Source organism: Sinocyclocheilus rhinocerous, unplaced genomic scaffold (assembly GCF_001515625.1).
Source record: "Sinocyclocheilus rhinocerous isolate Xijiao unplaced genomic scaffold, SAMN03320098_v1.1 scaffold3506, whole genome shotgun sequence".
Classification (NCBI taxonomy): Eukaryota; Metazoa; Chordata; class Actinopteri; order Cypriniformes; family Cyprinidae; genus Sinocyclocheilus; species Sinocyclocheilus rhinocerous.
The window spans coordinates 41,526-57,389 of NW_015666535.1; the positions used below are offsets into that span (position 1 = coordinate 41,526).

Here is a 15,864-nt window from a genome sequence, read left to right on the forward strand (position 1 = left end):
CAGAACTCCAATAGACACATTCATGCATTCGGCAGATCTCTCTACTCAAAGAATCCTTGTAAACATAACAAACAATTCCAAGTAAAATATACTTATAAGTTCAAACTTTAATTTCTACAAGCTTGAATTGAGTTCTGATATAGAATGTACTCTTTTTTTTTTTTTTGTAAAGATCAGTGAAGGTGATGATTGGAAATTCGTCCTCTCCTTTCGCACCATTCACGTGTGGGGTACCTCAGGGGTCTCTTTTGGGTCCTATTTTATTCTGTTTGCATATGCTCCCCTTGGGTCCTGTCATGAGGAAATATAATATTTCCTATCATCGCTATGCTGACGACACTCAGATTTACATCCCTCTCAGTTCTGAGAACTCCTATTATGAACTTCTCAAGGGTTTTAAAGATATCAAATGCTGGACGGCAAGAAACTTTCTCCAGTTAAATCAGAGCAAAACTGAGATTGTTGCCTTTGGGCCTCCTGGTGCTGTCTCTGACATTTCTAGTAATCTAGATCTTCAAATATTCATCCTTTTGCTAAAAACTTGGGTGTGATCTTTGATACAGATTTTAATTTTGAAAAACAGATGAAGAGCAGCTTCTTTCAGTTAAGGCAAATAGCCAAATTAAAGTCTATGCTCTCATTTAAGGATATGGAGACTGTTATACATGCATTCATTTCCTCCAGACTAGACTATTGCGATGCACTTTAGATGGGTCTCAATCAATCTTTCTTGTATCGCTTGCGGTTGCTGACTGGCATAGGAGGAGGGAAAGCATCTCCCCAGTCCTAGCTTCTCTTCACTGGTTACCGGTGCAGGACAGAATCCATTTGAAGATTTTATCATTTGTTTTTAAAGCATTAAATGGTGTAGCCCCATCCCATCTGGCTGAGCTTCTCAGTTAACAACAATCATCTCGAACTCCCAGATCCTCCGATAAACAACTCCTGCATGTTCCCCTCTCTCGTCTGAGGGCTTTTTCTGTAGCTGCTCCTAGACTGTGGAATAGCTTATCTCAGGACATCAGCGTCTTCCATTACGGTTTCTAACTCACGGCTGAAGACCTATTTGCATTCCAAGGCTTTAGCTTGAACTGTATTTGTGTACTGTAATTGTGTACACACTTTTTTATTTGGTTATTTGTTTCTTTCCTTTTATTTTCTTACTCTTTCTTTTTTTACATATTATTGGTTTTGTACAGCAGCCAAGAAATTAAAAAAGTTTAGATGAAATTCGTACTTTTAATACATGAAATACCACCAGTTTTTACTGTGAGCAAGAACCTACATAAATCAGTCAAGTCAATGTGTTTCAAATTATAATCTAGGAATTCAATACAAGTTCAGTAGCTACTATGAAATATTGCACTGAATTAAAGTTCAAATGTTACAGATAAGTTACAATATCGATGTTGTGATACTGGTAGCACTAATATAAATACTTGATGATACACGTTACAAAAACGTAACAATTCTGAAATATGTTGTTGGTTGTATTTTTGTCTTTTATCTCAGTGTTCCTATCAATGTTATATAAGGGTTTTTTATGCATAATAGTAAGCATAGAATGTGATCAAACAGTTTAAAATAGCTGGGCTGAGATATATAACAATGTTTATGACTGCAGAAATGTGTTAATTCAGTACAATTAAAAAAAGAACTATTGATTATTTCAAAGGGTTACTAATGACTCATCATTTGGATATTTTCATGTCAGGATGAAACGGGTTAATGCACCCCTGCTTTATTGTAAGTTACCCACAAAACACAAACAGATGTTTACACAAACACAATCTGAGTCTGTTTTTCATTGGCGTTTGAACTTCCGGTTTAACGCGCATGCGTGTAACGCGTTTCTCGCTCTTTTTCAAACATAAATCCCGATCATCGCAGAGTTTATTTCCCTGTTCTTCCTCCGCTCCGAAGCTTTTTCCTTTATAATAACGCCCGTGGTCACATGGGGACATCTCAGTAACTGTATCTGATCTAATTAAAACCCATATCTCACAGTTTATGGATGAAAATGGGCTTGTGTTTTCTCTCTGATGTTCTTCCCGGCGGAGCATAGCTCGCGCGCGGCGTGTTTTCCAGGAAAACCGGACGGAAATGTTTTCCTTTCGTGCGCCCCTCCGATGACGTCACTCGCGGCGGGCCGTGCACCAATGAGAGCGCGAGAGGAGCAGCGCATTTGAGCGCAGCAGCAGCGCGCGTCTGATCTCTTTGTTGCTGCGCAAGGCACTACGCTCATTTATTCCGCAAACAACGGTAAGTCAGTCAGAAGTGGTTTAAACATCACAAGAGCATCGTCGTTGTCTTGTTAAAGCTGGTATCGCTTGTGTGGTTATTATTGACTGGGCTCTTGTGCAGTGAAATGGCTCGGCTCGCGATGGACGGGTGCGCACAGATGTGCAAGTGTTTCCTGATCCTCTTCAACATTATGTTCGCTGTGAGTATGCCTGGCTTTACTGGTGGAAGCCTGCTATGGATGCCATGAACGCATCTGCACACGGAAATAAAGCGCTACTTTCTGTTTCCGCGCAGTAAAGTCGGCAAGATTTTCAGATTCGACTTTTACGGGTCAATACCTCGAGCAAAACGTTTTTACTACACAGCTGACGCCTTTTTTCCTTTGTAGTGATGTACAAAACAAGAGAGAAAGTCCGAAGGGACCGTCTGCAAAGTGCGACAAAAGTTACTAATAAACACTCGATAACTACACAGTAACACGCTGTAGTGTCACCAAACTCCGTTCACACATCGCTGCTCTCCTGCTGGTTACACTACAACAGCTATCGTGAATAATTGCTTTCGGATGATTTTTTTTATTTTTTATATTCAATAAATTCACTGTTCTTGGACAAATCCGTTAATAACTTCACTGTAACGCACTGTACTTTCACCAAGCAGTGATGTGTGGACTGAATGTGGAGAAAATACAACGTTTAACGTTATTAAATATTTAAAAATATGCAAAAGCGATTATTTTCACAATAGCTGTTGTAGTGTAACCAGCAGGAGAGCAGCGATGTGTGAACTGAGTTTGGTGACACTACAGCGTGTTACTGTGTAGTTATCGAGTGTTTATTAGTAACTTTTGTCGCACTTTGCAGACGGTCCCTTCGGACTTGTCTCTCAGCGCGTTGAGATCAATGTATTTTGTTCAGAGCGGAGGAAAGCTTGTTTTCAGCAAAACTCGCGTGTAGCTCGTTTTCTACATCACTACGAAAGAAAAGAGGCGTCAGCTGTGTAGTAAAAACGTTTTGCTCGAGGTATTGATCCGTAAAAGTCGAATCTGTGACTATCGTGCCAACTTTCCAGTGTTTTATTCCAGTGTGAATGCACGGCTGCTGGTGTTTCAGTAAAGGCACAGCAGTTATTCCAGTGTTCAGTGTGCTGGTGTTTCTGAGAGCTGTGCTGGATGTTTTTCAGCTGGTGGGGCTCGGTCTGGTGGCTCTGGGAATGTGGCTCCGTTTCGGCGCAGAGACCCGAGGCTTCTTCGACATCGATCTGCACACCACACAGTTCAACATCGGTGTGTTCTGCTGCTGTGTCTCTCTGTGGAGTTTCACGTACATCTCAGAGACGTCTATCTGCATCACATCTGCAAGACGTATTTTTAGAGTGTTTGCTCATCTGCTATACGTCTACAGGACGTGTCCTATCAGATGCCTTTAAGATGTCTTTAGAATGTATGTAAAACAGACGTCTGCCAGATGTTTGCACTCAGCAGATGCTTTCCAGATCGAGAGATCTTTAACAGACGTCTTGCAGATGTACGTGTGCTATCTGGGAAACCATAAACGTCTTAAAGACATCTAATAGACGTCTATTTGACATCTGATAGGAAACGTCCTGCAGGCAGCGTGAGTCTGAAAAAGTTTGGGTATTTGTCCTTCCGCACTTCATCTGTAAGTTTCTCAAGAGTGATCGCACATTTCACAAGATCGGTTTCCGCTGTCATGAGCTCGCGTACATGCTCTGTGGAGGACTGCCGCCACACTCGAGCCGTCGCTTCATGTTGAGATGCGTGATATCTAGCCGTGACTCTGTGTGTCCGCAGGAGTGATGGTGCTGGTGGTCACGGGGGTCCTGATGCTGCTGGTGGCCATCATCGGTGACTGCGGCGCCTGCAACAACAGCAAAACAGCTCTCGGCGTGGTGAGCATCATCATCACTGCAAACACCTCACACTCACTCAGAGAGTTACACGTGTTCACACTGAATCCTGAAGCTGTGTAACAGCTTTGTTTCAGAGTACAGAAGGACAAAACTCTCACTTGTTAAGCTGGACAAGTCATGGCTCTTTCCCTCGTGCATATCTGAGACTTGGAATAGAGTGTTTATGTGCTGAATAAACATTTCTGTTTTTCTGGGGTTCAGTTTTCTGGCCTGCTGACCGTTCTGATCATCATTGAAATCGCAGCCGGTGTGATGGCCTTCATGTGGAGTGACAGGGTAAAACACACACACACACACACACAGAGCTGGGTAGTAACTGATTACTAAGTTGATCATTCACAGACACAGACACAGACACTCACAGACACAGTCACAGACACTCACAGACACGGTCACAGACACACACACACACACACAGGGACAGACACACACACACACAGAGACAGACACACACACACAGTTACAGACACGGTCACAGACACACACAGTCACAGACACGGTCACAGACACACACGGTCACAGACACACACGGTCACAGACGTGTGTTCTGACCGTCTGCGTGTGTTTATCCTCAGACGCTGGCGCTGGCGTGCAGCTGTGTGCTCCGAAGACATGTCTCCGTGTCTCACGCGTCTCCTCCTGCATACGTGCTCCTCACCTCCCCGCCGTCAGTCGCCCAGATGATATAATCCTCTCTCTGTCTGTGTGTCATCCGTTTGATGGAGGGATGAACACTTCCGTCGGTTCATCTGTCAGCATGGATCACTCATAAACACGTTCAAACGCCGCACACGAGCCGTTTAGACTCTTGGTTTTACCGCATTAATGTTGTGGATCGTACTCATTTCTTCAGTTCTGAATTCTGCACGACTCTGTTACGCTCTAGCACACTGTGTGTTACCATCTCGTCCTGAATATTTCACTGTCTTGCTGTACGCTTAAAATCTGCATGTTTCATGTTTGTTTTTTACGGCGACATTAAAGACTCTTCCCCAAAGCCGTCACGGTACAGTGTGTTTTATCAGAGGTCAGGGGTGGTCTGCTAATCATCTGTGATCGACACGTGAATCCATGCGACGCTGTGACTGAATAAGCATTTCAAAAAGTGTCTTGTTAAATATATATATGACCAAAAATGTGATTTGACACCTCATTCATGGGTCTACGACAAACGGTGCGGGAGGAGTAGTGCGCCGAAGTTTTGTCCAGAAGAAGAAGAATAAGTATGCAAGATGACAATAGTGATGCCTTGCCTTTGGCAAGCACCACTAATAATAAACTTTCTCAAGCCAACTTAATAACAACAGAAAAGTCGCAGCAGGAAGTGACGCAGCGGCGCGTTCCTCTGTGTTTGTGTGGAGGGTGCGGCGCTGGTGACTCACGGCATGCTGGGTTGCCTAGCAACAGCAGTTGTTTTCTTTCAAACTCTGAAGCCAAAAGTTTGAGAGAGAGAGAGAGAGTACTGTTACACATGTACATAATGTTCCAGTTCTAAGTCCTATAGTTGCTGCATGACTTCTGTATTATAATGGGGTTTTTCAGACATACACAGCTTGAGTAGCAAGATTGTGTTCAGTTTTAACTCTTTCCTCCATTTTGTATTTTTGGCTAAGTATAAGAAGCACTTCATCCGGTACTTAGTGTCTTTCATTCCAACATAAGAAAACATTTCTGGAATCTGCATCTGAAATAGCATTTAGATGTATTTACACAGTTTAATATAGGCCTATTTCAGAGGGGACATGGATGCATTTAACCTGCACTCATAGATGAATATATAATGTTTTGTTTTTAACATAAACGCTGAATACTGTTATTTGAAATGATTTTAAAACATAAAAAAATTGTTGAAATGTGAAATTAAAACCGCCAGTAGGTGACAGCAAGTGCCTGTTAATGAGTGAGTCAGAGATTCAACCGATTCATTCAAACGACTGATTCATTCAGAAACAAAGCATTTGACTGTGTTAATGAGTGAATCAGAGAATCATTTATTCAACCGATTCGTTCAAAAAGCTGATTCATTCAATAAGTAAACACCGTCCTTTGCTCAGAGACGCAAAACAGTGCTGTGATCTTTGTTTAGAACTATATTCGTTAGCAAAATAGAGCAAAAACAAGCAATATTGTGTTTAAAATGTAAGTCACTTATTGCTTTACTGAACTTGTATAAAATTGTTGTTAAATGTGTTCATATGATGCGATTTCAATTGTTCCTTTCTCTTTAGAGTGTTACAAGCTCTTGGTGCATAAAGAAAGTTCAAAACACACACACACACACACATCCACCTTCTGTGTGTGTGTGTGTGTAACACTGGAATAAAGATCACGATGGATTAAACACACAGTTGTTGTAAGACTGTTGTTCTTGCACAAAGACGTTACTGTGTGTGTGTGTGTTCAGGTGAGGCTGTAACTGTCCTGCAGGTGAATTCTGGTTGAACAACATTTCTAGCTTCTCTCTTCTTCTTCTCATTAGGGTGTGTGTGTGTCACACAGGGTGTGTTTGTGTTTGTTTCCTCACTGAGAGTCCAACACTAAACTCACAACAACACATTTCACAAAAACCCACAGCAAAGACTGCAAACAGCAGGAATAAACCAAGCACGTATTTGTCATTATGTGATGCGTTCGCTGAAGTGTTTGCTGTTTTTTGGGATCCAAATGTCTAAAAACTTATCCAGCAGCTTTAACTTTCAGACAAATCTGAAGCTCTTTTACAGCTGTTTATCTGAACCAAACTGAACTTCGGCATCGAGAGACTCTCGTCAGAATAATGTCCACCAATGAAGGTCTAGACGTAATGAAGCGCGGCTCGCGCGGACATCAGGACAGTCTGAGGACAATTCAGTCCTCGCGGACGCTAGCATAATAGTCTTGAGAATAAAAGAGAAATGAGGAGCAAATATCTGCCAGTGGGGTCAGAAATATCAACTTGCTTTCCCTTCGAAGTAAGCTTATGTTTTGGACCCCAGTGGTGAACTCACTTCGTCTCGATCATTTTCTCAGAAAAGCAGCTAAACAGTTGCATGTGTCATTCCAGTGACGTCATGAATCATGGCAGCCTTTCGCTGGTCTCACGTTCTTCAGCTGGAACTGATTGAGATCCAGCCAATGAGGCTCCAGCTCTCTGTGAGTCTGTGAGTGTGTGTACTTGCTTTGGACCAAATGTCCTCACTTCTATTGTGAAACGCTTTCTCATCTGACTGCTGCTCACTGGTTAAAGAGGATAAGAAATCAGCCAGCAGATGTGTTTGATGTTACATCTACAGTTAAATATCATTAACCTGATAGAAACTGTGTGTGTTTGAGTGTGTGTGTGTGTGTGTGTGATTTGAGCGATGGTCTGTCAGAGGGTGTGGAGCGTCTGTATTCACAGAGTGTTTACCCATGAATCACACACATACACAGAAGCAGAGTTTGGAGGGAAGAGTGAGTGTGTGTGTGTGTGTGTGTGTGTGAGCCAACGAACGGTAAAGCTATCTTTCACAGAGTTTCACAGAGCCGGAGGGAAAAGGGCTTGTCAGGACCTTCCCAAACGCCACACCCTTTTACAGACAAGAGCGAGACACTGCAGGAATGAGAGTGAGGGGCGGGTCTGGGGGCGGAGCCAGTGGAGAGCGGCTGCACTGATAGCTCAGTGTAAAGATCTTCAGTCACACACACATCAAATCTGGAAGTGTGAAGCTGCTCTCATTCAGTGACCGGTCTTCTGTTACTCCGCAGGTAAGATCTGAGACTCCTCACACGTCTCTCCACTCGTCTGGGGTCTCGTCTTAGTCTTGAGAGGGTCTGTGTGAGTGTGTGTTGGGTTTGAGAGTGTGTGTCAGGCGGTGAGATGATGGCGTTCGGTCAGAGAGACGCTCAGCTGTTGTTCTTCTGTGTAAATGTGACAAATCCTGAGAAACATGGAGGACTGAGTGTGTCTGAAGGGGGCTGAGAGGGACAGACAGCGAGAGGAGGGACGCTTGCTTCAGGGAGTGGCATTTCTGTGCAATGCTGAGACAAGTTTCAACCCATTGAGCTGAGAAAACACTGGATCTGCTCATTCATAGCTGCTGCACACACACACACACTCACTCACTCACTCACACACACACACTCACTCACTCACACACACACTCACTCACTCACTCACACACACACACACACACACTCACACACACACTCACTCACTCACTCACACACACACACACACACACTCACACACACACTCACTCACTCACTCACACACACACACACACACACTCACACACACACTCACTCACTCACTCACTCACTCCCACACACACACACAGACACACACACTCTCACTCACACACTCTCACACGCCCACACACACACACACACACACACACACACTCACATTATGGTTTAACATGCTAAAATGTCACGTTTATTGTAAATTATACGTTTATTATATATAATGTACTATATTAGTATCTCCCACATCGGCTAATGAACTGGAAGTCTCGCACATAGGCTTACTTCGTCGTCGAAGAATAAGGTGGATAAGTACTAATAATCAGCCAATATGTTAATAATAAGCATGCTAACAAGCAACTAGTTAATAGTGAGGATTGGTCCCTATACTAAAGTGTAACCTATAATGTAATATAATTATCTGTGACCGATAGCGATTAGTAATATGACAGAAAGAGTTTGCTCCAGCTACAGTTTGCTATAGAAGAATATGACACCATAGACAGTCCATGTTTCTCATTCATGCTGATATACGTGTGTGTGTGTGTGTGTGTGTGTGTAGGCCTGGTGGATGAGCAACACGATGTCCACTGATATTTGGGCTCGCTGGTTGCTGAATGGTGGAACCTGGAACTACACTGAGATTCCTGTTCACTATCCTAAAGGTCAGTTCTGTGAATCTCACAGGTCTGAAATCTCATTCTAATCCACAAAGAGCTTGGTAATAAGCACTACTTCTCACATTTGGCATCAACAGGTTTTCTTTAATGTTTCTTTCACTCACAGCAGCAAACTGACATTTACTGTTTTTGTACCGTCATTTTACATGCTATTTTTATGCATTTATTTGAAGTGGTTCTTAAAGGGTTAGTTCACCCAAAAATGAAAATTAGCCTGTGTTTTACTCACCCTCGAGGCATTCTAGCTGTATATGACTTTCCTCCGGAACGCAATGGTAATGATTGGAAGAGCCAGGATAATTTTTAATACAACTGAAAGAAGAAAGTCATTTACAGCTAGGATGCTTCGAGGGTGAGTAAATCACAGGCTAATTTTCATTTTTGGTTTAACCAGCTCATCAGACACTCACGTGTTGGTCTGTCGTGTCATGTTTCAGAGTATCTGCAGGCGGTCCAGGCCAGCTCTGTGCTCGCGTGCATCTTCTGCATCCTCGGCCTGTTCGTGTTCGTCGCTCAGCTCTACACACTACCTAAAGGAAAGCGCTTTCTGTTCACCGGAGCCTTCCAGCTGCTGGCCTGTACGTGTAACACACACTCTCTCACACACACACACACACACTCACACACACGCACACACACGCACACACACGCACACACACGCACACACTGTTTGTGCTCCTCAGGGTTGTGCATCATGATCGCGGCCTCCATCTACACGGACATCTTCCATAAAGACAAGGAACAGGGCTGGTACGGAGCCTCCTTCATCCTGGCCTGGATCTCCGTCTGTCTCACCTTCATCTCCTGCATCACCTACTTCATCCTGCGCAAGAAGACGGCGTGAAGAACACACACACACACACACACACACCAGCAGATGTTTAAACACTCGTCAGATGCTGTCGATGATGATCCTCTGATCTCAGAACTGCTCAGGTTGGCCTCGAGTGTCTCAAGGCATCTGTAGATCAACATATCCATTATATAGCTGAATGTAATCCTAGTGAGGTTCCGTGTCTAAATACAGTATGTCGTGGTTTTGTTGTAAATGTCATGTTTTCACTATAGTTTAATTGCGGGCTGTTTTACGGTCGTGTGACACGACAAGCCCCATTTAGCACTGTTACGGGTGATTCTTCAATACACTACCTGACTGTTTGTTTCTGTGTTAACATGTTTATCACGTGTCCTGTACTAACCATCTGATCCACCCAAGGTCGGTTTTTGCCAATTAATCCATTTAAATGTAGGTCACTGCAAAATATCATTACCATCACAACATGAAATATTAATTTGATTATTATGATGTTGCTTTTTTAAAATTAAATCACTTCACAATACATAAGATACATCTTAAGCAACAACGTGCACTGAGTTGGCAATGATCCTTTGTTTTCGTGATCAAGTCTGGTCATAATTTAAGACATTCTGAAAGACAAAAGTTTTTTTAAATAAATAAAAGACATATATGTTGAACATTTTGATTGTATTTGAAAGTAAAACAGACTGATTATGATCAGTCCAATACTGCGTGCGACGTCTCACTATTCCTTCAATCTGCTAACGAAACTGCTGTTCAAACAGCTTTCTATGACAATATAATGTGTTTCTGAATTAAAAATCTATTCCACAACTCAATACATGTATAAAAACGAATCATGATTTTAGCATGTTTTATTAACTTTTACAATTTAAACTGAAGACTGAAAATGTAGAACAAGTGATAAAAGTTTAAAGAGGTAATTTGACATCATTTTGTATGAGTTTGTCCGTTCAAGCGCAAGAAGATGCAAAAGAGAACTCAATTCAATGTTCGTGAGAACCAAATTAAGTTATTTAGCATCTTCTAGCACTTAAATGATATAAAATGTGTCCCTGGAGCACAAAAGCAGTGTTAAGTCGCTGGGGTATATTTGTAGCAATAGCCAACAATACATTGTATGGGTAAAAGGAGATTTTGCTCAACAGAGCGATATACAGCAGCTCCATCCCCCATCAGAGAGCCACACGATCCCTGCACACACACACACGTGTTGAGATGCACACACACACACACACACACGTGTTGAGATGCACACGCACACGTCACTTCCTGTTTGTTGCTGCCGTGTGTTTTGAGTTTGAGTTCCGTCAAGTTAATTCTTTATTGTCTATTTTTTATCTTAAAATCATTGACTTGACTTGACTTGACTTGACACACACACGTGTTGAGATGCACACGCACACACGTGTGTTGAGATGCACGCACACACACACACACACACACACACACACAAGCGCTTCAACAGAGACTCAGTGCGTGTCATTGCCTTTTTCTGATGCAGGTGTGAGAGCCATGAAACTGCGACACCTCTCCTCTGAAACAGACAGACACCAACATTAAAGCAGAGGTTTCTCTGGAAAAGAGGAGTTCCTCCGCTGCTCTGAGACTGTGTTCATGAGACGATGCTCAAACGCAACAGAATATTCCCCGACAAACCGCCGTCTACAGTAGAGAACAACGAGTGGAGCGTCATGAACTCAAGCTGATGATCCATCTGTACAGTAACTAATCACATCTGACCAGTCACACAGAAACACAGCAAAATCTACAACCTTTCAGTCTCAGAACGAGGTTTAAAGTTGTTGAAGACCTAAAGTGTCCTGTACATCACAGTCAGTGTTGAGAAGGTTCCTTTGGTAATGTAATAGGTTACAGATTACAAGTTATAACCCTATTTAAAATGTAATAAGTAGTGTAACTATTTCAGTTACTTTATTAAAGTAATGTAACTGATTACACTTTTCTAATGTTTTCAACTGTTAATCATTTGGAAACATGTAAAGCAGGCAGGGTTAACCTTACAGTAGTACTCAACACTCATTACTGTTCATCACCTTCATCAAGATTATAACAAAAATCATAGCTTAATAGCTAACTTTGCATAGCTTTGACAGCAAACACTGGCATCTAACAACGGCTTGGAAATACAGTTGATCTTAAACAGTAAAGCATACACACAAACTGTTATCGAATAAACGTGTGTCCTAAACTCCTGAAACACTGGTGTCTCATATTTCATAGCAATTAATGCGATTTGGGAAAGAAATCAATCAAATCTGCATGCGTGTGAAAATATTCAGCTGTAACCCCCTGTGTAATCGTTAACACTTTCATAAGTAACTGTAATTTAATTACACATCTTTTCTCAGTAACTGTAACGGACTAAAGTTACATTAATTGTGTAATTAATTCCGTTACATGTAACTAGTTACTCCCCAACACTGCACACAGAATATTTCATATGCTCTCAGATTTCTCCCTCTATTGATTTTTGTCATATTCACGAAAACAGCTGAAATAATACTCCTCTTAGAGAATCTCTCACACAAACACATCCGTCATCATAATGAATCTCGTCTGCAGAGAAACTACGACTCGACGTCAAACGCGCTCTAGCACTGAGCGGCGTGAACGCTGAAGAAAACCACGAGCAAAACCTAAGACCTGCCTGAGCCTTTACGGTCTCACAAAATTACAATCTTCTTTCTGAATTTTACTGTAAATAAATCATCGAAGTGTCAGCCAAATCTCTCAGTGGGACATTCTAAAACACGCTTTGAAACGGTGTTTTAAAAATACCAAACTCAGCACACACATTATTAATGAAGTATACTATGTACAGACAAGCAGAGGAGTTCAGAATAAGAATGCAACGCATTTAATGTTTAATGTTTTTGAAAATACCAAACTCAGTAAATATTATTAATAAATCATTCTATGTACAGACAAGCAGCCCAAAATACGAACACAAAGCACTTTTTTAATGCATTAAGCCACGTTAAGTGTTTTCCTCCCATTAGGAAAACGCGTTGTGTTCTTATTCTGGACTCATCTACTCTGTCTGTATATAGTACACTTTATTAATAATCTGTTCGCTGAGTTTGGTATTTTTAAAACACAGTTTCAATGCGTTAAGTGTTCTTCAAGTTAAGTGTTTCATAATGCCCCAACTCAGTCACACAGAAGATGCTGTTCCCAATGCAAATCTCAGTACAGAAGTAAAATGAGCCGCACAAACATGAGGTGAAGCAGAAGAGGTCTGAGGTGTAGCCGAGCTCCTGTGACCCCTGACCCCTCACCCCAGGAGTCGGTGAAGACGTTCTCCTCGCAGGTGGTCCAGAGGCCGGCGTGGAAGATGAAGCGGTCGTCGCCGGTCTCCCAGAATCACACACTCTCGCTCACACACACACACTCACACACACTCACACTCACACACACACACACACACACACTCACACACTCACTCACACACACTCACACACACACACACACACTCTCTCTAACACACACACACACAGTCAGGATTAACCTGCGCTCTAATCTGTCTATCTGCTCCAGCTCAGTGACACAAGCTCCCTATGCACTCACACGCTCATCTTCAATCATTCCTAACACACACTGCAGCTGGAAGACAATACCGTATTTAAAGCGGAGTGTGTTATTCAGAGCGACCCATGCTACACAGAAATCTACTCCAAACCCTCACACACACTGCCATTCAAAAGTCTGGGATCGCTGGGGTTTTAAAGAAGCTTCTTATGGTCATCAAGGCTGCATCTATCTGATAAAAATACAGAAAAAACGAATCTTGTGAAATATTATTGCAATTTAAAATGTTTTCTGCTTTAATATACTTTAAAAAATAATGTATTTCTGTGAAGCACAGCTGGATTTGTCACATGATCTTCAGAAATCATTCTAATATGCTGAATTATGATTGCTGTGCTACTGTGTGATACTTTTTCAGGATTCTTTGATGAATAAAAAGTTCAAAACAAGTGTTTCTTCAAAATGGAAATTACAATATACACTACTGTTCAAAAGTTTGGGGTCAGTAAGTTTTTTAAAGAAATTAATACTTTTATTCAGCAAGGATGTGTTAAATGGATAAAAAGTGATAGTAAAGACTGATACTGTTAGAAAACATCTCTATTTTGAATAAATGCTGCTCTTTAGCTTTTTATTCATCAAAGAATCCTGAAGAAAAGTATCACAGGTTCCAAAACAATATGAAGCAGCGCAACAGTCTCCCGTCTTGCCTGTATTTTTGATCAAATAAATAAAGACATTTTCATAATGCTGCATAATTATCAAAAGTGGTAATATAATAAAGTCCTTCCACCTCACCATTTCACCAGCATGCACGTCACGTAACAGGCCTGTAGGTGGCGCTTGGGCTTCATTAACTATGATATGAAAGATTCATCATTAATTAAATCGACACACTAGCTTTGATCATTGATGGAAGAGTAATGTTTACAATATTGTTTGGTTTATTGTTTCTGAACAGACACCACCTCAGATCGACAGACATGTGAAAATAAACAGGGATTTTCTACACATCGTCATGTAACAATTCAAATGCGTTTTGTTTTATTGACTACAATAGCATTGCAATTTGTCCGAGAGCGGCACTTTTGAATCATTTTGAAAAAGGGTTAGATTTCTTATGTTTTTAAAGAAGTCTCTGCTGCTGCATTTATTTGATCAGAAATACAGCAAACCCAGTAATATTGTGAAATATTTTTACTATTAGGGATAGGGTAATAGTAACCCTAACCCTAACCCTTGTTTCAGGTTTCTCTGATGAATAGAAAATTCAGAAGAACAGAGAAATCTTTTATCTCACAATAGTACAGCTTTTGCTGTGTTTCGGACCGTATAGATGCAGGCTTGGCGAGCAGAAGAGAGTTCTCTAAAAAGCATTAAAATACCATCTTCTCACGGTTTTCACTGAGAACACACGGCTACTTCTGAATGTCTGCCAATGGAGAGCGATCAGCCAGACGATCACATCTTAAACTCGGACATTAGAACAGAGCTCCATGCATGTGTGCAACATCCCCGACTTTATCTGACGAGCTCAGCTTCCCAAGTCTTTTAGAAGGATTTCTAGAGTTGAACAGCCAGAGACAGACACACACAGCAATGAAAATGACCAGCGCTTCTCCACTGTACAACTGTATTCAAGAGTCAGAAGCATACCGACATGTTTTCATATGGCGATTCTTTTATGAGTTTCTCTGGTCCTTCAGGAGTTCTGCGCTCGTGGCTGCCTTCTCCTCGAAACGCTGCCGGAATGTCTGTCTCCGTTTGAGCGCTTCACGGTAAATCCAACGCAGATGATGCATGTGCTTTCCCTCATCCACAGCACAAAACCCTCGGAGGAGGGAAATAAGAACACTTATCGAAGGAGCACACACAGGCACACCTTCGAAGGCAATATATATATATATATATATGTGTGTGTGTGTGTGTGTGTGTGCGTCGCCATGACAACAGCATCTCCGCGGCAACCGGGTGATGTCACAGCGGCTGCTCCTGGCATGGAAAAACGCTCAGAACTCTCAGGGTAAAGTACGGATTAAAACAATAGCGAGGTTTAAAAAGAACGATAATACGAGTTATGATAAAATACTACATATAACTGGTGTAAACACACGGCCTCCACTAGTGTTCTCCAGAGAATGTCCATCCTCGGCACAGAGCGAAGCCCAGGGTTTGGCTAGCGAGCGAGGGAGTCTGCAGACAGATGTGCGCACTCGCTGATCTCCGAAAGCGTGCTCGTCCTCGCTCCAGACACACCGCTCCAGGCCTGTGCACACACAGAACACACACCAAACCCATCACGTCCAGCACCGCACAGAACACATATACACACACCACAGCGACGACTTTGCTGTTTCGTCTTGCTTTCTAGTATAAACATCTAAACATTCTTGAGCCAAGATGCATTTACTGGACAAGAAAGGGGGGGGGGGG

At 42.1% G+C, this 15,864-nt stretch overlaps 3 protein-coding genes across 4 annotated transcripts in view; 2 read left to right on the forward strand and 1 right to left on the reverse strand.

Annotated features, from left to right (window-relative positions):
• Nucleotides 1–2,172: 2,172 nt before the first annotated feature.
• LOC107732520 (tetraspanin-2-like) lies at nt 2,173–4,473 on the forward strand (the record flags this gene model as incomplete). Its single annotated transcript, XM_016543881.1, has 5 exons — nt 2,173–2,262; nt 2,365–2,443; nt 3,427–3,529; nt 4,058–4,155; nt 4,378–4,473. Coding segments are annotated over exons 2-5 (372 nt in total), but the record flags the coding sequence as incomplete, so codon positions are not given.
• A 4,441-nt stretch (nt 4,474–8,914) lies between these two features.
• Nucleotides 8,915–10,697, forward strand: LOC107732522 (peripheral myelin protein 22-like). The gene is made up of 3 exons (XM_016543884.1): nt 8,915–9,044; nt 9,497–9,637; nt 9,743–10,697. The coding sequence occupies exons 1-3, from the start codon at nt 8,951–8,953 to the stop codon at nt 9,901–9,903; spliced, it is 396 nt and encodes a 131-aa protein (XP_016399370.1). The 5' UTR covers nt 8,915–8,950; the 3' UTR covers nt 9,904–10,697.
• Nucleotides 10,698–14,700: 4,003 nt separating this feature from the next.
• LOC107732521 (transcription factor 20-like) overlaps nt 14,701–15,864 on the reverse strand; it is a 25,301-nt gene continuing 24,137 nt past the window's right edge. For both annotated transcript variants that reach the window (XM_016543883.1, XM_016543882.1), the window contains exon 5: nt 14,701–15,697. In XM_016543883.1, the coding sequence (XP_016399369.1) occupies nt 15,608–15,697 (90 nt within the window). In that variant the 3' untranslated portion in view covers nt 14,701–15,607. The remainder of the gene's footprint in view (nt 15,698–15,864) is intronic.

Coding starts and splice junctions, on each gene's coding strand:
- LOC107732522 (XM_016543884.1), top strand. CDS start 8,951: ATGAGCAACACGATGTCCACTGATATTTGGGCTCGCTGGTTGCTGAAT. Junction 9,045..9,496: donor TCCTGTTCACTATCCTAAAG/GTCAGTTCTGTG, acceptor GTCATGTTTCAG/AGTATCTGCAGGCGGTCCAG. Junction 9,638..9,742: donor AGCCTTCCAGCTGCTGGCCT/GTACGTGTAACA, acceptor TGTGCTCCTCAG/GGTTGTGCATCATGATCGCG.